At 47.8% G+C, this 18,760-nt stretch overlaps 2 protein-coding genes across 4 annotated transcripts in view; one reads left to right on the forward strand and one right to left on the reverse strand.

Annotated features, from left to right (window-relative positions):
- The first annotated feature begins 1,526 nt into the window (after window positions 1–1,526).
- On the forward strand, window positions 1,527–10,285 carry AGMAT (agmatinase (putative)). Its single transcript, XM_001489032.6, has 7 exons — window positions 1,527–1,952; window positions 3,225–3,427; window positions 5,377–5,425; window positions 6,487–6,682; window positions 7,402–7,581; window positions 9,315–9,399; window positions 10,092–10,285. The coding sequence occupies exons 1-7, from the start codon at window positions 1,645–1,647 to the stop codon at window positions 10,163–10,165; spliced, it is 1,095 nt and encodes a 364-aa protein (XP_001489082.1). The 5' UTR covers window positions 1,527–1,644; the 3' UTR covers window positions 10,166–10,285.
- Window positions 10,286–10,940: 655 nt separating this feature from the next.
- DNAJC16 (DnaJ heat shock protein family (Hsp40) member C16) overlaps window positions 10,941–18,760 on the reverse strand; it is a 38,597-nt gene continuing 30,777 nt past the window's right edge. For all 3 annotated transcript variants that reach the window (XM_001489768.6, XM_070252768.1, XM_023635721.2), the window contains 7 exons: window positions 18,165–18,348; window positions 17,235–17,417; window positions 17,004–17,080; window positions 15,910–15,990; window positions 15,707–15,805; window positions 14,951–15,121; window positions 10,941–14,419 (listed from right to left, as the gene is read on the reverse strand). In XM_001489768.6, coding sequence (XP_001489818.1) covers window positions 14,020–14,419; window positions 14,951–15,121; window positions 15,707–15,805; window positions 15,910–15,990; window positions 17,004–17,080; window positions 17,235–17,417; window positions 18,165–18,348 — 1,195 coding nt within the window. In that variant the 3' untranslated portion in view covers window positions 10,941–14,019. The remainder of the gene's footprint in view (window positions 14,420–14,950; window positions 15,122–15,706; window positions 15,806–15,909; window positions 15,991–17,003; window positions 17,081–17,234; window positions 17,418–18,164; window positions 18,349–18,760) is intronic.

Below are 18,760 nucleotides of genomic sequence, written 5' to 3' on the forward strand. Positions count from 1 at the left end.
GAGTGTTCAGCAGTAGCAAAAGATGGAGAGAAGTTGGAATCATTGTCACATAGTGCCTGCCACACAAGTAGGTACTCAAATATTTGTGAGAAGAATGAAAGAAAAACCAGCAGTAAGAAAATGATACATTCAGGACAAGCGATATGAAAGAAATAGTGGTGGCATCTGGGCAGAGAGGTTGTCTTTATTCTGGAAAATGGCGGGGAGCTGCTTTGCAGCCTCTTCCAACACCGAATACCTGGATTGACCATTATGAAACTTGTCCCTGGGCCTGCAGAGTGGAGGCTGGGCCGGTGTGGGGTTTAATGTGTGACTTTCCTGAAAAGGTTATTATTTAATGCAAACTCGGACCTTTTCCATTCAATCTCAACTTCTAAATATTAAAAAATATATACCACCACCAAATGGCTTACATAACTTCATTACAAATCCCTTCTTTTTTTCTCTGTGTATCTTTTTCTCCTCTTAGAAATAAAAAGACGGCTAGTGGTTAAGTTCTGCACCCTCTGCTTGGGCAGCCGGGTTCCTGGGCGTGGACCTACACCACTCCACTGCTGCCATGCTCTGGTGGTGACCCACATACAAAACAGAGGAAGACTGGCACAGATGTTAGCTCAGGGCAAATTTTCCTCAGGGGAGGGGAAGAAAAATGAAAGAAAAAACAAAGGGAAAAAAGGACTGCAGGCTGGTGGGCTTGCCTCTAAGTCCTTTTTAAAAAACTTTATTTAGGGGCCGGCCCCGTGGCACAGCGGTTGAGTTCACACGTTCCACTTCTTGGTGGCCCAGGCTTCCTCAGTTCAGATCCCGGGTGTAGACATGGCACTGCTTGGCAAAAGCCATGCTGCGGTAGGCGTATAGTGTGGAGGAAGATGGGCTTGGGTGTTGGCTCAGGGCCAGTCTTTCTTGGCAAAAAGAGGAGGAATGGCAGCAGTTAGCACAGGGCTAATCTTCCTCAAAAACCAAAACAAAACGTTATTTAGAAAGACTCTGCTTCCTGAGAATTCTACCCAGACATTTATTTTTCTTTCTTTCTTTCTTTTTTTTAAAAGATTGGCACCTGAGCCAACAACTGTTGCCAATCTTTTTCTTTGCTTTTTCTCTCCAAATGCCCCCAGTACATAGTTGGTATATTTTCGTTGTGGGTCCTTCTAGTTGTGGCACGTGGGACGCTGCCTCAACATGGCCTGATGAGCAGTGCCATGTCTGCGCCCAGGATCCGAACTGGCGAAACCCTGGGCTGCCAAAGTGGAGCGAGAGAACTTAATCACTGGGCCATGGGGCCAGCCCTCAGACATTTCTTAATACATTGTTTTTTAAAAATGCTTTTCCAATTTCTCTCGCTTAGAGAAAGGTATTTTTCCTTCAAATCTTTCAAGTTTTGAAAATATTACTCTGAATGGAAGAAGAAGCTGCCAAGGGTCTGGTTTTGGGGGCGCAGACCTACCCGGGACAGTGCACGTGGGCATGAATGGGAGCCCCTGGCGTGGCTCTCTTTACCAAAGGAGCCAGAGGCCGAAGTCCAGAAAGGGGCGTGTGGACAGAGCAGCCTAGCCTGGGCCCCTCCCCATCTCAATCTGCCCCTGCCCTTTGAGCCCGGCGGCTCGGGGGCTGGCACACGTGCCAAAGGGCAGAAGGGCCGGTGGCATGCTGCGGCTGCTGGGGGCCGGCTGCGCCTGGGGTCTGGAGGCCGGTGGGGGCGTGCGGGGGCTGCTCTCGGGCCACTTGGGGCACGGCGTGCGTCCTGCCACAGCACTCTTCGACCCTGGCCACAGCCCCAGCCGCCGGGCCTCTGATGGCCCCTGGAACCAGCCCCCTAGCTCTGAGTTCGTGGCCCGGCCGGTGGGTGTCTGCTCCATGATGCGGCTGCCTGTGCAGGCCTCCCCCGAGGGGCTGGACGCTGCCTTCGTCGGGGTGCCCCTGGACATTGGGACCTCCAACCGGCCCGGAGCGAGGTAAGGCTCAAAGGACTGGAAGACACGCGTCTGGACAGCCTGGCGGCCACTGTGCACACAAAACACAGGGAGAGGCATTGCGGCTCGCCCAGGGTCAGTTTGGAAGCTGGTGCCTTGCTCCAAGGTGCCCCTAATGGTTTGAGAGACAGTCGGTTTCCCTGGTCACTCATCAGGCAACCCTGGGAGCTCAATGCACGTGTCATCCACTGGTACAGGAAGGGGTCTAGGGCACTGAGCCTTCTCCAGGCCTATCCCTGGGCCTTGCTGGGGTGGGGCTGTGAGCACCCCCCAGCTTACAGTGTCAGGGGACATTACCTCTGAGAACAGAAGAGCTGGCTGCCCCTTCTCAAAACCTCCAGATGTCACCTGACTCAAGAATGGCTCAAATTAAGGCAATTTTCCTGAGATGAAGTCAGAGGAAGTAAAATCCATTTTCTTAATTATTGAGCATCAGCTATTTTCATTCAGCTCAGCAACAGTGCATCTGACTACTGGTCTGAATTATAAATGTCACCATTTATTAAATGTCTACTAAGTGCAAGGCACTTTGCATAGATGACCTCATTTAATTCTTACAATAGGCTAAGATAAATATCATTATTATTATTATTGTTATTAATTTGAGGAAGATTAGCCCTGAGCTAAATCTGCCACCAATCCTCCTCTTTTTTGCTGAGGAAAACTGGCCCTGAGCTAACATGCATGCCCATCTTCCTCTGCTTTATATGTGGGATGCCTCCCGCAGCATGGCTTGACAAGCGGTGCGTAGGTCCGCACCTGGGATCCAAACTGGCAAACCCTGGGCCACCAAAGCGGAAGGTGCGAACTTAACTGCTGCACCGCCCGGCTGGCCCCATCATTATTATTCTTTTACAGTTTAGGAAACTGAGGCTCAGGGAGGTTAAGAAATTATTTAATGCCATTAGTAAATTGGTGATAGATGGGCTCCTAAGTCTGTGCCTTTAATCTCTTCAATATGTAGCCGGGATCAGTGGTTCTCAAGAAAGGGGGGTGGGGGGAGGGTTCTGCCCCCAGGGGACATTTAGCAGTGTCTGGAGGCATTTTTAGTTATCACAACTTGGGGGAGGGGTGCTACTGGCATCTAGTGGGTACAGACCTGGGATGCTGCTAAACATCCTACAATGCACAGGATGGCCCCTACAATAGTCATCCAGCCCCAAATGTCAACAGTGCAGAAGATGAGCAGCCCCAGTCTAGGCAGGGCCTCTAAATCTTTATGATTGGCTCACAGGATGATTCTTCCTCCTCCAGATTTGGACCCCGACGGATCCGGGAGGAATCAGTGTTGCTTCGAACAGCCAACCCGAGCACGGGGGCCCTCCCCTTCCAGTCCCTCATGGTTGCAGACCTAGGAGATGTGAATGTCAATCTTTACAACCTTCAGGACAGCTGCCGCCTAATTCAAGAGGCCTATCAGAGAATTATAGCCGCTGGCTGTATTCCTCTGACCTTGGGTAATGGCATCTGCAAGGACAAGTGTCGTTCTATGTGCTCAGAGTTTATTTATCATGGACTTGAGTACAACTACTTCTCCAGGACAAGCCATTGTGAATGTGGAGACAGTAGGAAAGAGAACATTTTTTTTTTTTGGTGAGGAAGATTGGCCCTGAGCTAACAGCTGTGCCAGTGTTCCTCTATTTTGTATGTGGGATGCCACCACAGCATAGCTTGATCCTGGTGTGTAGGTCTGTGCCTGGGATCTGAACCCATGAACCCCAGGATGCTGAAGCAGGGTGCCCAAACTTAACCACGATGCCCCTGGGCTGGCCTCAAGAGAACTTTTGTTTTTAATGCTTTTTGGTGAGGAAGATTGACTCTGAGCTAACATCTGTTGCCAACCTTCCACTTTTTTTTTCCTCCCCAAAGCCCCAGTACATAGTTGTACATCCTAGTTGTAGGTCATTCTAGTTCTTCTATGTGGGATGCTGCCACAGCATGGCTTGATGAGTGGTGTGTAGGTCTGTGCCCGGGATCCAAACCAGCGAATGCTGGGCTGCTGAAACTGAGTGTGCAAACTTAACCACTCAGCCACAGGGCCCGCCCCAAGAGAACATTTTTAATTCATGTATTTTAACCCCTGGGGAGAGGATATTTAAATTTTGGGACCAGTATGATTGACAGGGATGGACTAGGCTGAGGCAAGTGAGGCATTGGCCTCGGTGCAAAATTTAAGGGGTGCCAAAGAAATCAACGAGTATTACTGACTTTCCCCTTTTGCGTCAGGCTCCAGTATGGCTCAGAACAACATAGTTACTGATCCTGTCTTTCTTTAAAATTTATCATGGAATTTTTTTTGCATTGATTTTGATTTTTAAAAATATTACATCAACACAGTGTTTATCTTGATTGCTGAGTTTTTTGGCACCCCTTAATCTTTGCATTCCGACAAGCGCCTCTACTGCCCTCACCTTTGTCCCAGCTCTGGATCCCACCCTGGGGAAGGCTGCCAACAGGGGCTCAATTGTGGCTTTTTAACTATTTCGAGGACATTGTTTTAATGACTTTCTTTGAGAAGAGAGCTGCACAGGGGTCTTTTCCTGCTCCTCAAGGTCTGTATCCATCCATAGGGCAGCTGGCCCCTTATCCTCCCCCACCCTGCCCCACTCTCGCTATAGCATTTCTTCCCCATCTGGTTCACAAATAGTTAAAATGACACACACCTTTTTCTCAATATCCAAATTTATTTTTGCCAAATCGGAGGGCCTCGCCTGCAGAGCATAGTGGCGAGGCGTGTGGTTTCTGGATGGCATGGTTTGAAATCTCAGCTCCACCTCTCACTAGCTGTTTATGCTTCATTTCTTCATCTGTAAAATGGGAATAATAACACCAACACCCGCCTTGTTATATTGGGGTGAGGGTCAGACAACAAAAGTGCATATAAAGTGCCCAGCATCGTGCCTGGCATGTTTTAAGTTTTAATAAATGTTAGCTATTGTCGTTAATTATCAATAGTAATACTTTCTAGGCCTCCGTTGTCTAATGCGGTAGCCACTAGCTCCATGTGGCTATTTAAATTAAAATTAATTAAAATAAAAAAATTCAGTTCTTTAGTTGCATGAGCCATATTTCAATGGCTACATGTGGCTAGTGGCCACCTTGTTGGCCAGTGCAGATACAGAACGTGTCCATCATTGCAGAAAGTTCTATCGGACAGCGCTGTTCTGGACATTTTACCTGTAAGCCTCAATTTGTTTAATTCCCACTTTTCAGTGACAGTGTAATCTCAAACATCCAGGGGCCATTTTCTCACTATTGAATAAGATCTTATTTTAGCTAGGATTATTGTTCTTCACTCTATTCGAAAGGGTGGCAGAATTGGGCAAATTGAAGATTGTTCTGTGTGATACATGGTCCTCTAATCTTACCCACATTGCAGATGTTTTCTTCTTTTTCCTCTTTGCAGGTGGAGATCACACAATCACATATCCTATATTGCAAGCGATGGCAAAAAAGTAAGTGCCAAGCGGCTAGGCCCAAGCAAGGTTTCAATGTTCAGGAGGTAGGAATGAGTTGTTTGCTGCTGGAGGGCATCAGGTGACCTCAGTGGCTTAGGTTATGGGGGGTGATGGGAAATTCCCGACTGAGTTGCTTCTGTGGATCCAAATTAAGGTCGAGCTCCAGGTGTGTCTGTCAGTCACCAGCTGGAAGCCAGGACCGTTTATTATTAACACTTCTGGCCACCCCCCTTGCCTTAGATCTGCTCTGGTATGCGCGCTCAGCATTTGCCTCTGTTTTTGGAAGATGAGCCCTAGGGAAATAGACACCCTCAGTTCACTTCAGTTTCTGTTTTCCTTCAAAGGCCAGATGCAGATACTGCCAGGCACGATGCTGTTGCTTGCTGAGTGGAGGCCCTGGTTTTTCCTGAGAGGGCCCCTTTCCCAGAGAGTGAGGAGACAGATTTTCCAGCAGTGGAAGTCTACCAGGGATTCACTGGCTTTGGTTAATCAGTCTGAGAAAGAGAGAGGAGGGCCTTGGCAGCTCCAGAATCCATATGTGGGAGGGACATGGCGGTAGCATCCTGGTTCGGGGGGGTGGGTACAAGTCTCTTCTCCAAGCTGTGTTTGCCAGCACTGATTTGTACTGTGTGTTTATTTGGGTGCCTGGCAGCGTTGATGGAGATAATGGAGAGAGAGCTGGGTGGAAGCTGCTTCTGGGTGCTGCAGCTGGAGAAACCGTGGCTCTGATTAGTTCACCCTTCAGTCGAGCTCACCTGAGCCACCACCCTTTCTTCTCATCCTCCCAGCCCTCTCCATCTCTGAGTGAAGAAAATTCTGGGTGACTAGTAGTGAATGCAAGCTAAAGCACAGGTCTCTTTTCTGCCTGACTTCTCTGAGTTTATTCTTCTTCTGAGATGCTAAGTGGTTTGAAGACAGAAACCAGTTGCAAGGCTAGTAATTGAAGCCAAGTGTGCCCTCTGTGGCTATGAATTGTCATCAAGTTTTGGTGGCTTGGAGGGCAGCTGTGCTCAGGCCCACAGGGAGCCCTGGCCTCTGAGCTGCCCTGTTGTCATCAGGCATGGCCCTGTGGGGCTGCTCCATGTGGACGCTCACACGGACACGGCTGACAAGGCCCTAGGAGAGAAGCTTTATCACGGGACACCCTTCCGCCGGTGTATGGACGAAGGACTCCTGGATTGTAAGCGCGTGGTGCAGATCGGCATCCGGGGCTCTTCCATGACCTTGGATCCCTACACTTACAGCCGGAGCAAGGTGACAGACTGAATGCCCTCCCTCCGTCCCTGACCCCCAAAGTGCCCTCCTCTCCATTGCTCACTCAGTGGCGGCTATGGATTCAACAGGGGCTTTGCTAATCAAGTTCAGAAAGTGGGGCTGAAAGGCTGAATTTGCATCAAGAGGGTCACAGGGAGCAGAGAGGAGGGAAGCTGTTAGTTCATGAGGCAGCGGAGGATTCTTATCGCTGGGCTGGGGAAAGCAGCAGAAACCATCCAAGCCCTCACTGGTGCTGGCTTGGAAAAGAGCTGAGGAAGTCCTAGCCCAAGGCGAGTGGCCACCTTCTTAGTCCTCATCCTCATACCCACTAGCCAGAGTGGCTCCTGGGTAATAACATACGACAGGACCCCAAAAGGAAAGACTCAAGTGCCCTGTTTTAGAGTGCCAAGGCCAGTCTTCTGGACAGAGCTGTTTGGGGGACTGCTGGCAGGAGCTGTCCTGACTCTCACTCTTGCTTTAGCCAAGCTTCTCTCTGATCCCATCGTCACGGGTCAGCTTTTACTTACTCCGTTTCTTTACCTGTCATTGTCCCTCCCTTCCTTGCCTGTTAACATGGGGATGATAGTTCCCTCCTCCTGGGGATTGAGGGTCCAATGTGATGTACACGTAAGAGCTTAGCCTGGGGTAGGCACATGGGAAGTGCCCAGGAAGTGCTGCCATGCAGAAGCGTCGACCTCCCTTCATTCCTCCCTCCTTAGGGCTTCCGGGTGGTCCTGGCAGAAGACTGCTGGATGAAGTCGCTGGTTCCTCTGATGGGGGAAGTGAGGCAGCAGATGGGAGGCAAACCCATGTACATCAGCTTCGATATTGACAGCTTGGATCCCGCCTATGCCCCGGGCACAGGGACACCCGAAATTGCTGGTCTCACCCCTAGTCAGGTAAGGGTGCTGCACCAGTGACAACTCCTGGGGGTGAGGATACTTAACTCCCCACTTTCCTGGGACTTGTACTGTCTTCAGGAATCAGGGGAGGATTTTAAAAGCAGAGCACCGGCGCCTTCACTGTTCTCAGGGCTGACCGTAGGAGCATACGCACTTCTTGAGGAGTGACTGGTTTTGGCAAGGGCCCTCATTGCTTACCTGGGATACAATGGTCCTTTATTTGGTCTTTCTGCCTCTGGTCCACCTGTAGTTGATTCATGGGGACAATATTGTAGTACCCCCTCTTAAGAACACTAAACTTAACCTTTCGGGGTTAAGTTTTAAAAGTGCGCACAATGGGATTAACCACCTACCAAGGTAGTCGGGGAGTTTTAGAAACACCCAAGTAAAGCTCCCCGAGGCCCGCTGAGCGTAAGCACAGGGAGGCAGAGCTGCAGTGTGGCTGTTGCTAGAAGGGAAGCTGCAAGAGGGCAGGGCCTTGTTTTGGTCACTATCCTTGGAGCCTAGACTGTGACCGACAGACAGACAGTTGGTTCTCAAAGATATTTGTGAGGAAATGAATGAAGACTGCTTAAACCTAACCGATCATCTTTTTTTTTTCCCCAAAGATTTTATTTTTCCTTTTTCTCACAAAGCCCCCCCCCCCCCCCCCCGCCCCGGTACATAGTTGTGCATTTTAGTTGTGGGTCCTTCTAGTTGTGGCATGTGGGACGCCACCTCAGCATGGCTTGATGAGTGGTGCCATGTCCGCGCCCAGGATTCGAACTGGCGAAACCCTGGGCCCTGAAGCGGAGCGCGTGAACTTAACTGCTCGACCATGGGCCGGCCCCTAATGGATCATCTTACATCCTCTAAGAAAGGAGGATGGTCATAACCACCTCTTCAGAGCCACCCTCAGTTCCCATCAGGGAATTTTCTAAAACACAATCCTTATTCCTCAGCTTATTATCCATCTGGCCTTTTCACCTGCAGAATGGAAACCCTTTCAGACAAAGCCGCTCTCTTCCACCATTCCCCTCACCTATCCTGTCTTCTAGCCACGTCTAACTGCTGGTACTTCCTCCATCTTGGTGCCTCTGCACGTGTCTTTGCTCTGTCACGGCCGCCCTTCCCATGTGCATCTGCTGGGTCAAGTTCTTCTCTTTCCACTTCGGAGAAGCCTTCCCCTGCCTCTTTGGGCTGATACGTGTGCTTTTCTTTTCTCTTTTTTTTTTGCTGGGAAAGATTCACCCTGAGCTAACATCTGTTGCCAGTCCTCCTCGTCTTTTTTTTCTCCCCAAAGCCCCAGTACATAGTTGTACACTCTAGTTGTAGGTCCCTCTAGTTCCTCTATGAGGGACACCACCACAGCATGGCAACTGACAGACAAGTGGTGTGGTTCTGTGCCTGGGAACTGAACCCAGGCCACCGAAGTGGTGACAGCGCCGAACTTTAACCACTAAGCCATCAGGGCTGGCTCTATGCTTGCTTTTCTTGAAGCCCTGAATGCATGATATTGAAATGTTTGGTTTGCTCATCTCTGTAGTCACACTGTGGAGCCCTTGGGAGCAGGGACTGTGCATTGGTCATTTGTGTGTCTGTGGTGTCCACCAGTGTGTCTGGCAATAAATGTTTACTGAGGGAAAGCAACAGTTCCAAGCCAGAAGGTGGGCATGTTGGGAGAAATCCAGGAAGCCTCTGTGGTTGCTTTTCATTATCAATGCTTACCCCCTTGGCTTGACCTTGGGCAGGCTCTGGAGATCATCCGCGGTTGTCAAGGCCTGAACGTGGTGGGCTGTGATCTTGTGGAAGTTTCCCCGCCATACGATCCTTCTGGTGAGTGGGCAAGAAAACCGGGATCCGTAGGCAGCTGCTAGTTTACATTATGTGAATCTAGTTAATAAGTGGAAGATGGTGGGTGGTTTTGTATAACCTGGGAACCTGCTGGGTATGTCCTACAGCGAAGAAAATAAACCTATTATCGCACACCTTACAGACACGAGCTCATTAACCCTAACAAAACCCCTGGGAGGCAGCTAAGTATTGTTAGCTTGCCCACCAGTCAGCAAGAGAGAAAGAAACCAGCCTGCATTTAGTGACAGGGTGACACGGTTCCATCCTCTGTTGACATTTCATTGACAAGTGAATTCTCAAAGGATAAATCATATTAATATTAATAAAGTGGGGAGTTAGCTGGTTTAGGAGAGAGAGTCAGCAGACGCCATCCCAATGACTTTACGTGAGAAAAGCTTGGAGTTAGGCCTATTAGCCTTAGAGGCTACAATACACACCATTATGATAGGTTTTCCTTTGGGGGAAATCTGTTCTCAGAGTAAAGAACCTTCTGAATTGTAAAGGACTATTTCCAAATGATGCTTGATGGAGCAGAATGCCAGGGAAAGCACATCCCCGGGGTGGTGGGTGGCCCAGAGGAGCAGGGAAGGAGGGCCCCTGGAGAAGGAGGCACAAAGGGAGAAGGCTGAGGAGTCCTGAGGGGCTCTGTTCACACCAGGTTTACCTCCTCGTAGGAAACACGGCCCTCCTGGCTGCTAACCTGCTGTTTGAGATGCTGTGTGTGCTCCCCAAAGTGACAACTGTCTGAATCTTGTGCTCTTCAAGATTAAACAACAGAGTGCGCCAACGACAAATTCTCAGGATTTATGAGCAAGCAGTCTGAGTACTAAAGAGTTTATGCCAATAAAACTTTCTGCTAAAAGTGTCACTGGCGGCTGTGAAATCAGGGTGTTTGGTAGAACTCTAATCCTAACAGCTCATCTCTAAGGAGTCTGAACTGACTTAAAAAAGAAACAGAAACAAGCAGTACTTGGGCTGCTTTGGTTTTTTCCTTAAATGAAAGATGGTGGAGGATAAAGGGGAAAAAATAAAGGATGGAGAATTTACTTCAAGATTACCCAAAAATTGGTGGAATGAAATTAAAAAAACCCTATGAAATAATACTACATAAACATTCCATATTTCTCTAGTATCTTCCTTTAAAATATAGCTCCTCTTCTCAGAAGCTTAGGGCTGCATCTTGATTTTATGTTCCTGAACATAAACAAAGAGTATGAAAGAAAGTAACAGGTGGATCCTAATAAATAAACTTCCCACTCAAACGCCCAGGAGGGTGCATGAAATGTCTTCTAAACCAGACGACATCAGCTGGCCTCCCAAGGGCCGATGACACTTCTTAGCCCCCTCCCTGCAAGCCTCAGTTCTGCATTACCCCCTCTCCAGGCCGGCGCACCCTCTCTGACGGTTCCCGAAATCGGCAGTTAACACGTGACCTTAAGCATGTGCCGAGTTACATGCAAACTCAATTTTGTTGACGTGGCCATGATCGAATCATCATCTCGTAATGGGAGAGCTGCGCGTAATCATCAGACATTAAAACAGTTTATTTCTGCTTCCAGTCTGTGATATTCTTCAAACAAAAATGACATCAGCTTCAGTGCCTGATCCCGATACAAAACAAACAAAACAACATAAAAAGACACCATTTGCCAAATAAGTTATTTGTTCCTAAGAGTATCAAAAGTGCAAAATATTCACCTTCTTTTCAGATCTGTCTCGAAAGCATAATTATCCTCCTTGACAAATCAGACAGACTCAGCAGCTGCCACGCTGCGTTTGTTTTCAAGGGACGATGTCAGGTATTTGGATGTGAGCAACGTTTCATCTGTAAAGAGCTGTGCATCAGCTTTTAAAGAATTTTACTTTAAAAAAAAAAGTCTGAATGTTTGCTTCTAATCCCTTTTCTCAAATAAAGCAAATCACTTAAAACATAATCAGGTCCCATTTCTTTTTATATCAGGAAAACATTTATATACTGAATGAGGAGGAAATAAACCTATTATTTGAAAACTACAACCAAATTTTCATGGTGAAGTGATGGCAGTGAGACCGTGGAGCCTACTGAAGTTGGGGCAGTCCTGCTCACTGAAATTGCTTAGTAGGAGCTGACGACCTCTATGTCAGACCAACTGTGCAACAGACATCTGGGCAATAAAAAAATATTTTTTAAATGGGCGTGTATTCTACAGAGACTTGTTTTAGGCCAGTTTTCATCCCATCTGCTAAACATGATGCATAGTCTGTATCAATGAGAAAAATCTACCTTAAAAAATATCAATGTTGTCAGTTTAAAGATATTCAAAGACTAGGACGGTAACTTGAAACCCAAATTGGGTCTGAGTGATGACACATATCAGAAAGGGGAATCAGAAAGGGAAATGGTGGCATTGGGTCTGAGTGATGACACATATCAGAAAGGGAAATCAGAAAGGGAAATGGTGGCATTGGCTGAGCATGACAACGGCTCATCCATTTGACACAAAAGTAAACAAATTCATGCAAACAACATTCTGGAGGGAAGGCCTGGTGGTCAAGGGTAAAGTTCAATTTAAAATAAAACCTCCCTAGCATCCTCTTGGGGGACGTACCTACCAAACCATAAACAGATCTGTACAATTTTTGGACTGAAATATTTGCCAGGAATGTTTCCAATCCTATTATTACTTTCCTGTCCTAGTACAGATGGGAGGCGCAGCTCTCTGAAGGTACTTTTTATTTTAATGATAGAAATTTTTTAAATGAACAACTCTGGGGAGTTTTTGGTTTTCAGAAATTAAGGTCAGGAATTCCATTAGTATCAGAATTTAAAAATGAAAACCTACCACTGAACCCAAGTACGAGCAACCTGGCCATAAAAGACGCAGCAGAGACTTTTCAGGACTGGTGCCATCAAGGGGCCAAACGAATCCCTTGGTCACTTCTGCCTGGGCCGGGTGCCATGAGAGATGGCAACAGAGTGAGCATCCGTTTTTAGAGGATCATGTGGAAAAATGAAGCCTGGCAGTGATTTATTTTTTTTTAATAAAGCTATAGATCCCATTAAAACTATAGGAATTCCTGGACCCAAATAATTTACTACTTGCTACTGTAGCTCGACATTTGAATTATTCAGGATCCAAATGGTTTAATTTAAAGCAATTATAATTAAAGAAAATACTAACTTATTTTGCCCCATCGCTGATTTTGACCCTTTACTTTACAAAAGGGCAATCTGCTCTCACATTTGAACAGACCACTCTTTGAGGCTGTCCAGACTCCTTTGGTGGCTTTGCCTTAAAAAGAAAAGGTAAGCTCACTAAGTGGCTGGTGTGATTCAGCCTGGAGCCCGTCGCGCAGCGGAGCTCAGCAAGCTGGGGTGCTGATGATAGGTCTGAGCCTGTTACTGGTGAAGCAGTTGTAAGGTAAGAGTGAAAACAATTAAGATGAACCATCAAACATAGGCCAGAAGCTCAAAGTAAGCCTTTTGCAAAACAGGAACAAGTCTTGGTTGACTTGTCACAAAGAGGACTTGAAGACACAGCACTCTTAGGGTGACGGTGTTCAAAATACAGTTGCTGAGGAACGCTCGCTTCCTTCATACACAGACATGTCTGATATTACTAAAGAGACACCCCTGGAGGGAAGAGGTTCCTCGCGCCTGACTCATGGCAGATGAATAATGTGTCTTCAGTTTAACATCTACTGGCTTATAGCAGCTTATCTCTACGTTCAGAGAACAAGACTACGAGTTATGGCTCCTAATATCCATCCCCTAAAATCGACAGAGGCAGAAAGGCATCTGAAAACGTACACGTGAAGGGCTCAAAGCCATCACAGTCCTCCTTGCCGCGTGGACCCCTCCCCGGCTCTAGCTAGTGCTGTGGAGGCTGCTATAATAAGACACTCACAAAGGGGTCACTTCAGTCACAGCCCAGCCCTCCCTTCCCTTGTCTTGGGAAGAAAACCAAACTCATGTGCAGAACCCCTAATCATCCGTATTCTTTTAAAACTGTGGCTGACAGACTGCTGTAGGGGGATACCCCCAAAATAGACTTTTAGCCACTTACTACCAGGAAAACCACAAAATGTAAGATTGCCTGGAACTAGGCCTCTTTCAGGATGCAGGGCCTAGAAGCTGCTGTGGGTTGTTCCACTGTTACAGCATGCACCGTGGCAGAGGCACAGCGGGGGCCAGGAGGCGGGCAGAGAGGGCAAGGAACAGACCCGACCAGCACGCCAGGCTCCTGAGGGTCCGTCCGGGTCCTGCTGCAGCGTTGAGCTCTGTGCTTCTCCCACAGCACAGAGGCTGGACAGGGGAGGGTGGCATGTGCACGTGACGGGGACAACAAAGGAAGAGGGAAGGAGCAGTCTGTTTTAAATAGTGCGGCATTCAAATGAGGGAAAAAACCCAAAGGAAGATATTTTGACCTAGGGAGTTCAACTTGTGGTGCTTTTCACTCCTAGGTTAGAAGAGGACAAAGGAAAGATTCTTCTAGCCATTGTTCTAGAAGAATAATCTAAAATCTATACTCTGTTCATTGTGATAGTTTGAGTCCTGAAAATACCTGTTCACAGGGGCCTGTTAAACAGTCTGAAGAGTTCAAGTCTCTTTTTGAAGTCCTCTCAGTCTAGCTCAGGCCATGACGGGATATAAAACCTCTGTAAGGAGCCTTCCAACAGGCGCTCCATCCACAAGGACAGCTTGCTCAATTTTCCTTTGATGGGCCTGGATCCAAGGCCACAGGGAGACTTCCCTCGAGATTCACCCGGATGGAGGGAAGAGTCAAGATCACTGCAGGACCCCATGGCTTCCTCCTCTTCGACCGTTTTCTGGGGCTTGAAGAGGCAGAAGTATTTCTTGTGGCCGTTCAGAGCCAGGACATACCCAGTGTAGTCGCGCTCCATGAAATGTTTATCATACTGGTTTGGAATCGGGGCTGCATCTTGAGCAAACTCTAATAAGTATTCTAGCCACTCTCTGTGTTTATCTAGACTCAGGAAGGAGAAGTGTAGGCAGCTGCTCCTGTAGGAAGAAGAGAATGAGGATTGAGGGCATTTCCGAACATTTAATTGCAGGGAACATAAATACCTCAGTCAAACTTCAAATAACAGGAAAAGGCTTTGTGTTGGATGGGGCCCGACTACAGAAAAAATGCAGGATTTCTGTGGGAGCTGGGGGGCTCCTACGGCAGCTGCAAAATGCCACTCATCCGTTTCCCCATCCCTTGCTGGGTGTCACATACGTCACCCTCAGAGTCTGGTTTCAGGAAAATACACAAAAGCTAGAGAATGGTCAGTGTCCTGAAAGGGCTCAGGGAAGGCGACTGAGGCAAGCTCTTCTGTTCAGAACCAACAGAACATGAAATCAAGGGGAGAACAGGTCCCCGCACAATAGCTTAGATTTCCAGATTGGAAAGGTCACAGCCAACAGCTTGCTGCACAAATAAAGTCCCTCAAGGTCAAAGAGGACAGGACAGAATTTCCCTCTAGTGCCCTCTTTACCTAAATGTGCATGTTCTTTCACACACACACACACACACACACACAAGCTTACCCAGTGAACGTGTAGACCTCCAAAGCGAATTTCTGCAGTAGGCTGGTCTTGGTGGAATTTGACAGGATGAGGACCACGTTCATGTGGCCTGGCCTCAGGCGTACCAAGTTACTGGTGTATGTCACATCTGTGAGTTCCGTTACCTCCACAAAGCCTTTTTTAGGAATCTTGCTGTAGAGAAATATTGAGGAATTAAGATGTTATCAGGACAGGGGAACGCCATTACTTTTAAAAGGAACAAGCAGAAGAAAATGCTACGTCCTAACAAGACTAGACATGTTATTTAATAGTCTTAAGCCTGACACGCTGGCAGGATGGGGATGACCCGGACCAGGTAATCCCGGGCCTATAAAGAGCCTTTCAGATGCTGCCGTTCAGTCGGCGCAGAAGCGGCTTCAGGAGGGGACGAAGGTCGTCAACACAGTTATGGCGACGCACCATTCTCTGCTTCCGGCTCATCTAGCGTCTCTTTGACCTGCTTCTTTGCTGCCTGCCCTCATTATTAAATCTGGGATTGAGAAACCGAAGGTACTGAGTGGAAGATGACTAGTCCTGTGTCTAAATGCCTGAGGACCTCCTCAGCAGCCACTGATCGGCAGCGACCTTTCCCTGTATCCACGTCTCACACGAAGGGGAGGGAGCGGCGTTCTTAGGTTTACTCCATACGCAGACGCCGCTTCCTCAGACCACATGTCTGCCGGGCTGCTGCTGGCGGGAGGGGGGGGGCGGGGGGGGTTGGTGTTTTGTGAGAGAAACCTGCTGTTTTCTTTGGAGAAGCTTGGCTCAGTCTTCCCGGCCTTCTCATGGGCTTCCTCTTTATCTGGGGGGTTTGACTCTCGCTCATCGTTTGAGTCACTAAAGTAAGAAAAAAGGAGTTTTACTAAAAAAGCGTACCAACAACCCTGGAGGCTTGGGGCTCACCCTTCCGAAATCGCACTGGGAAGCACGGACGCCTTTACCTGAAAGCCTGAACGATGACGGTGCCGAAGAGGATGAAGAGGGCAGAGAAGACCAGCGACAGCAGGGGCATCATTTCCCGCCTAAAACAAAGTTAACAAACTCGGCTCAGCTCTAGCTGGGTTGCTGTGATGTGTCCATTAATGGTTTCAGGTTTCTTCTCTCTGGCTCAAAAAAACCACAAAACCCAAAAGAACCCCCTAAACAACCCCAAACCAAAATGCCTTCATATCAATAAACACTTTCTAATTTCACGCAAATAGAGGGTTTTTTGGGGGGAGTCGTGGAGGTGGGGAAAGCAGAGATTCTTTTTTCCTTACTGTTCTAATTCACAGCTTACGCTAAAGGTTGGATTTTGTTTCTCAGTATAACAGGCTGTGCTTAATAAATTCTGCAGAAGGAAACAGAGGGGTAACAAAAACTTCAGTTGTGAACATGGAAGAACATACTGATGTTGCGGGCAATTTCACTGACTAAAAAGTCTATGGAATTATTTCCTTTATTTTAATAATTTTTTTCTGGCCAGAATAATTCAGATGTAACCCAGAGCGACGGAGTAGGGAGAAAAAGTTGACTTTTCAAGATTTTCTCTAGGATCGGCGCTCTAATTTTATTCACCTACAAACAGCCATCAGAGGCACTGTGCGGGGGGACAGGAGTCACAGACATGAACGAGGAGTGGTCTGCCCCTCAGGAGCTCACAGGCTTCTTGGGGTGGGAGTGGGACAGCCCTCCTCCTCTGGTTAAGTCACGGATCCGTTTTACATCTATATGCTGGAGCCCACGTGTGTCAGGCCAAGGAGTGGCACCAGGGGTACCCCAGTGCAGAGGACAGCCCCAGGCCCTGCTGTCTGCAAGGGCAGCCAGGGTGATCCTTTCTTTCCCAACTAGTGGGAAAGGGTCACTCAGCAAATATAAAAAATGTGAAGTTACTGAAAGAGAGGAAAAAGGGAACAGCTGTTGAAAATGTGTAAACATTCTTGCACTTGCCTACACTGAGTGCACACTGAAATCAAAGAACAGAGTCTTTTCAAAAGCAGAACAGTGGTCCTGGTATTAATGGAGGAAAAGAAATTCAATCCAGCAATATTCCTACCAGTTGTTGTGAAATATGCTATCCCAGCAGTCTGAGATGTAGTCAAAAGCAGAGTATAGCCACCGAAGGAGAAAAATCTATTGAGAGAAAATGGACGATGGTCAGGACTGAATCCCTGAGTCCTGGGGGGAAGTCCCTGCCCCCAACTCGGTGCTGTTGCCGAACCTCCGCGTGGGCCCTGGGAGCTCAGGAGCCGTGCCCGGAGCCCACTCTCCCGGGCCACATGCTTACAGGGGCAAGTTCATCGGTCAAGTCGGGGAGCACAGCTTCCGAGGACAGCAGAGCTGGGTCTTTCCGCAGTTGGTCGAGATAACCCAAAAGGATGAATTTATCGCTCTCACTGCCCGTCCAGGGATCCTCCAGGGTTTTATATACCACCCTTCCTGCCGTGTTGCGCCTCTCTAAGATAGCCACCTGCGAGACAGAGAGAAAAACCATTAGAAGTCTCAAAAGAATGGTCAGTTATTGTTGTTCGGGTTTTTTTTCACGGAGGATGGAAAAAAGAGTCTAGTGAAGCCAGCAATAAGCTCAAACACAGATATGCATGAGTATAAAATATCTGCAAGGGATTTAAATTTTTCCTTCAAAAGAAATTATTTTTATGGCAACTTTCCAAAGCTTTTGTTAGAAGTTAAAGCTCTTTCTTCTCAACAGACTTTGTTTTATAACCTTTGGCTTAATATTATACTGAAGGAAATCTTTGTTTTTTAAAAAGATTTTCCATGATTACCAAAATAATGAAAAAGAAGAATTTCGTGCTTCTGTAGAGTGACGACAAAGGAGGGGAGAGGAAGGAGAGACGAGGTAGGCTGAAGCACAGGAGGGAGGAATTTTGAAAGCATATTCCTGGCAGCCTAAGGAAGATTGCACAAACTGGGTCCTGCAAGACTAGACCTGCCATGGGGAAGAGCTGCTGACAAGGACTGACACATTTTAATCTGTACTCATAGGAAAGATGCTTTCTGTGAAGGTCCAAGGCTAAAAACCTAGGAGGTGAAATCACCAGGGCAAAAGACTGTTTTAAGGGTAGGCTTTCGAAACAGGCTCAGAGATTTCTGTATTTCCTGGGATCTGTATTCAAAACTCCTGAGGAAGGAGGAAACAGAATCAAGTGCCATGTGCTCGTGAAGCGCTTGGGGTCAGAGAGAATCCAGGACTCACCGCTGACTTCCCTTTAAAGGTGTCACTGTCCGGTAGTAGGGTGTCGGCAAACTCCTGCTGCCGATTGCTGTAGACGTGCACGAATCTCACTGTGTCCTGTGTGTTTGCCAGGGCAAAGGACAGGAAGGCCTCAAAGGGTCTGCTTAACTTGGTAGCTTCGGCGGTCAGTAAAACCACACAGTACCTGCACAACAACCAGAGACAAGACTTCATAACCAGTCCCCAAGGCCGTAGCTGGAAGCTGTGACGGCAGGGGAAGGTGAAGAAGAGGTTGTGCTCATCTTATAGAGGCGAACACATTTTATTAAGGAAACTGTACCCTGCAAGTTTCTAATGAGAGAAGATTTCGAGGCCATTAATGACCTGCTTCTTTTCCACACTGGTGAGGTTTTCCCCAAACCAAACTTTACAAAGTTTAGGAATTTCTTTTAAGGCAACGGTCACTGAAGCCTCGATGCAGGGGGCCCTTCAGAAGCCATCTGCTCAAGTTCCTCCACCGCAGGCAGGGCTGGCCGATGCTGTCGCAGGCCCGAGGCTGCTGAGCCTCATTCTGAAGGGCTTCCTGTGCAATGGTCCCAATGGAAAGTGAGCTAATC

Source organism: Equus caballus, chromosome 2, assembly GCF_041296265.1.
Source record: "Equus caballus isolate H_3958 breed thoroughbred chromosome 2, TB-T2T, whole genome shotgun sequence".
Lineage (NCBI taxonomy): Eukaryota > Metazoa > Chordata > Mammalia > Perissodactyla > Equidae > Equus > Equus caballus.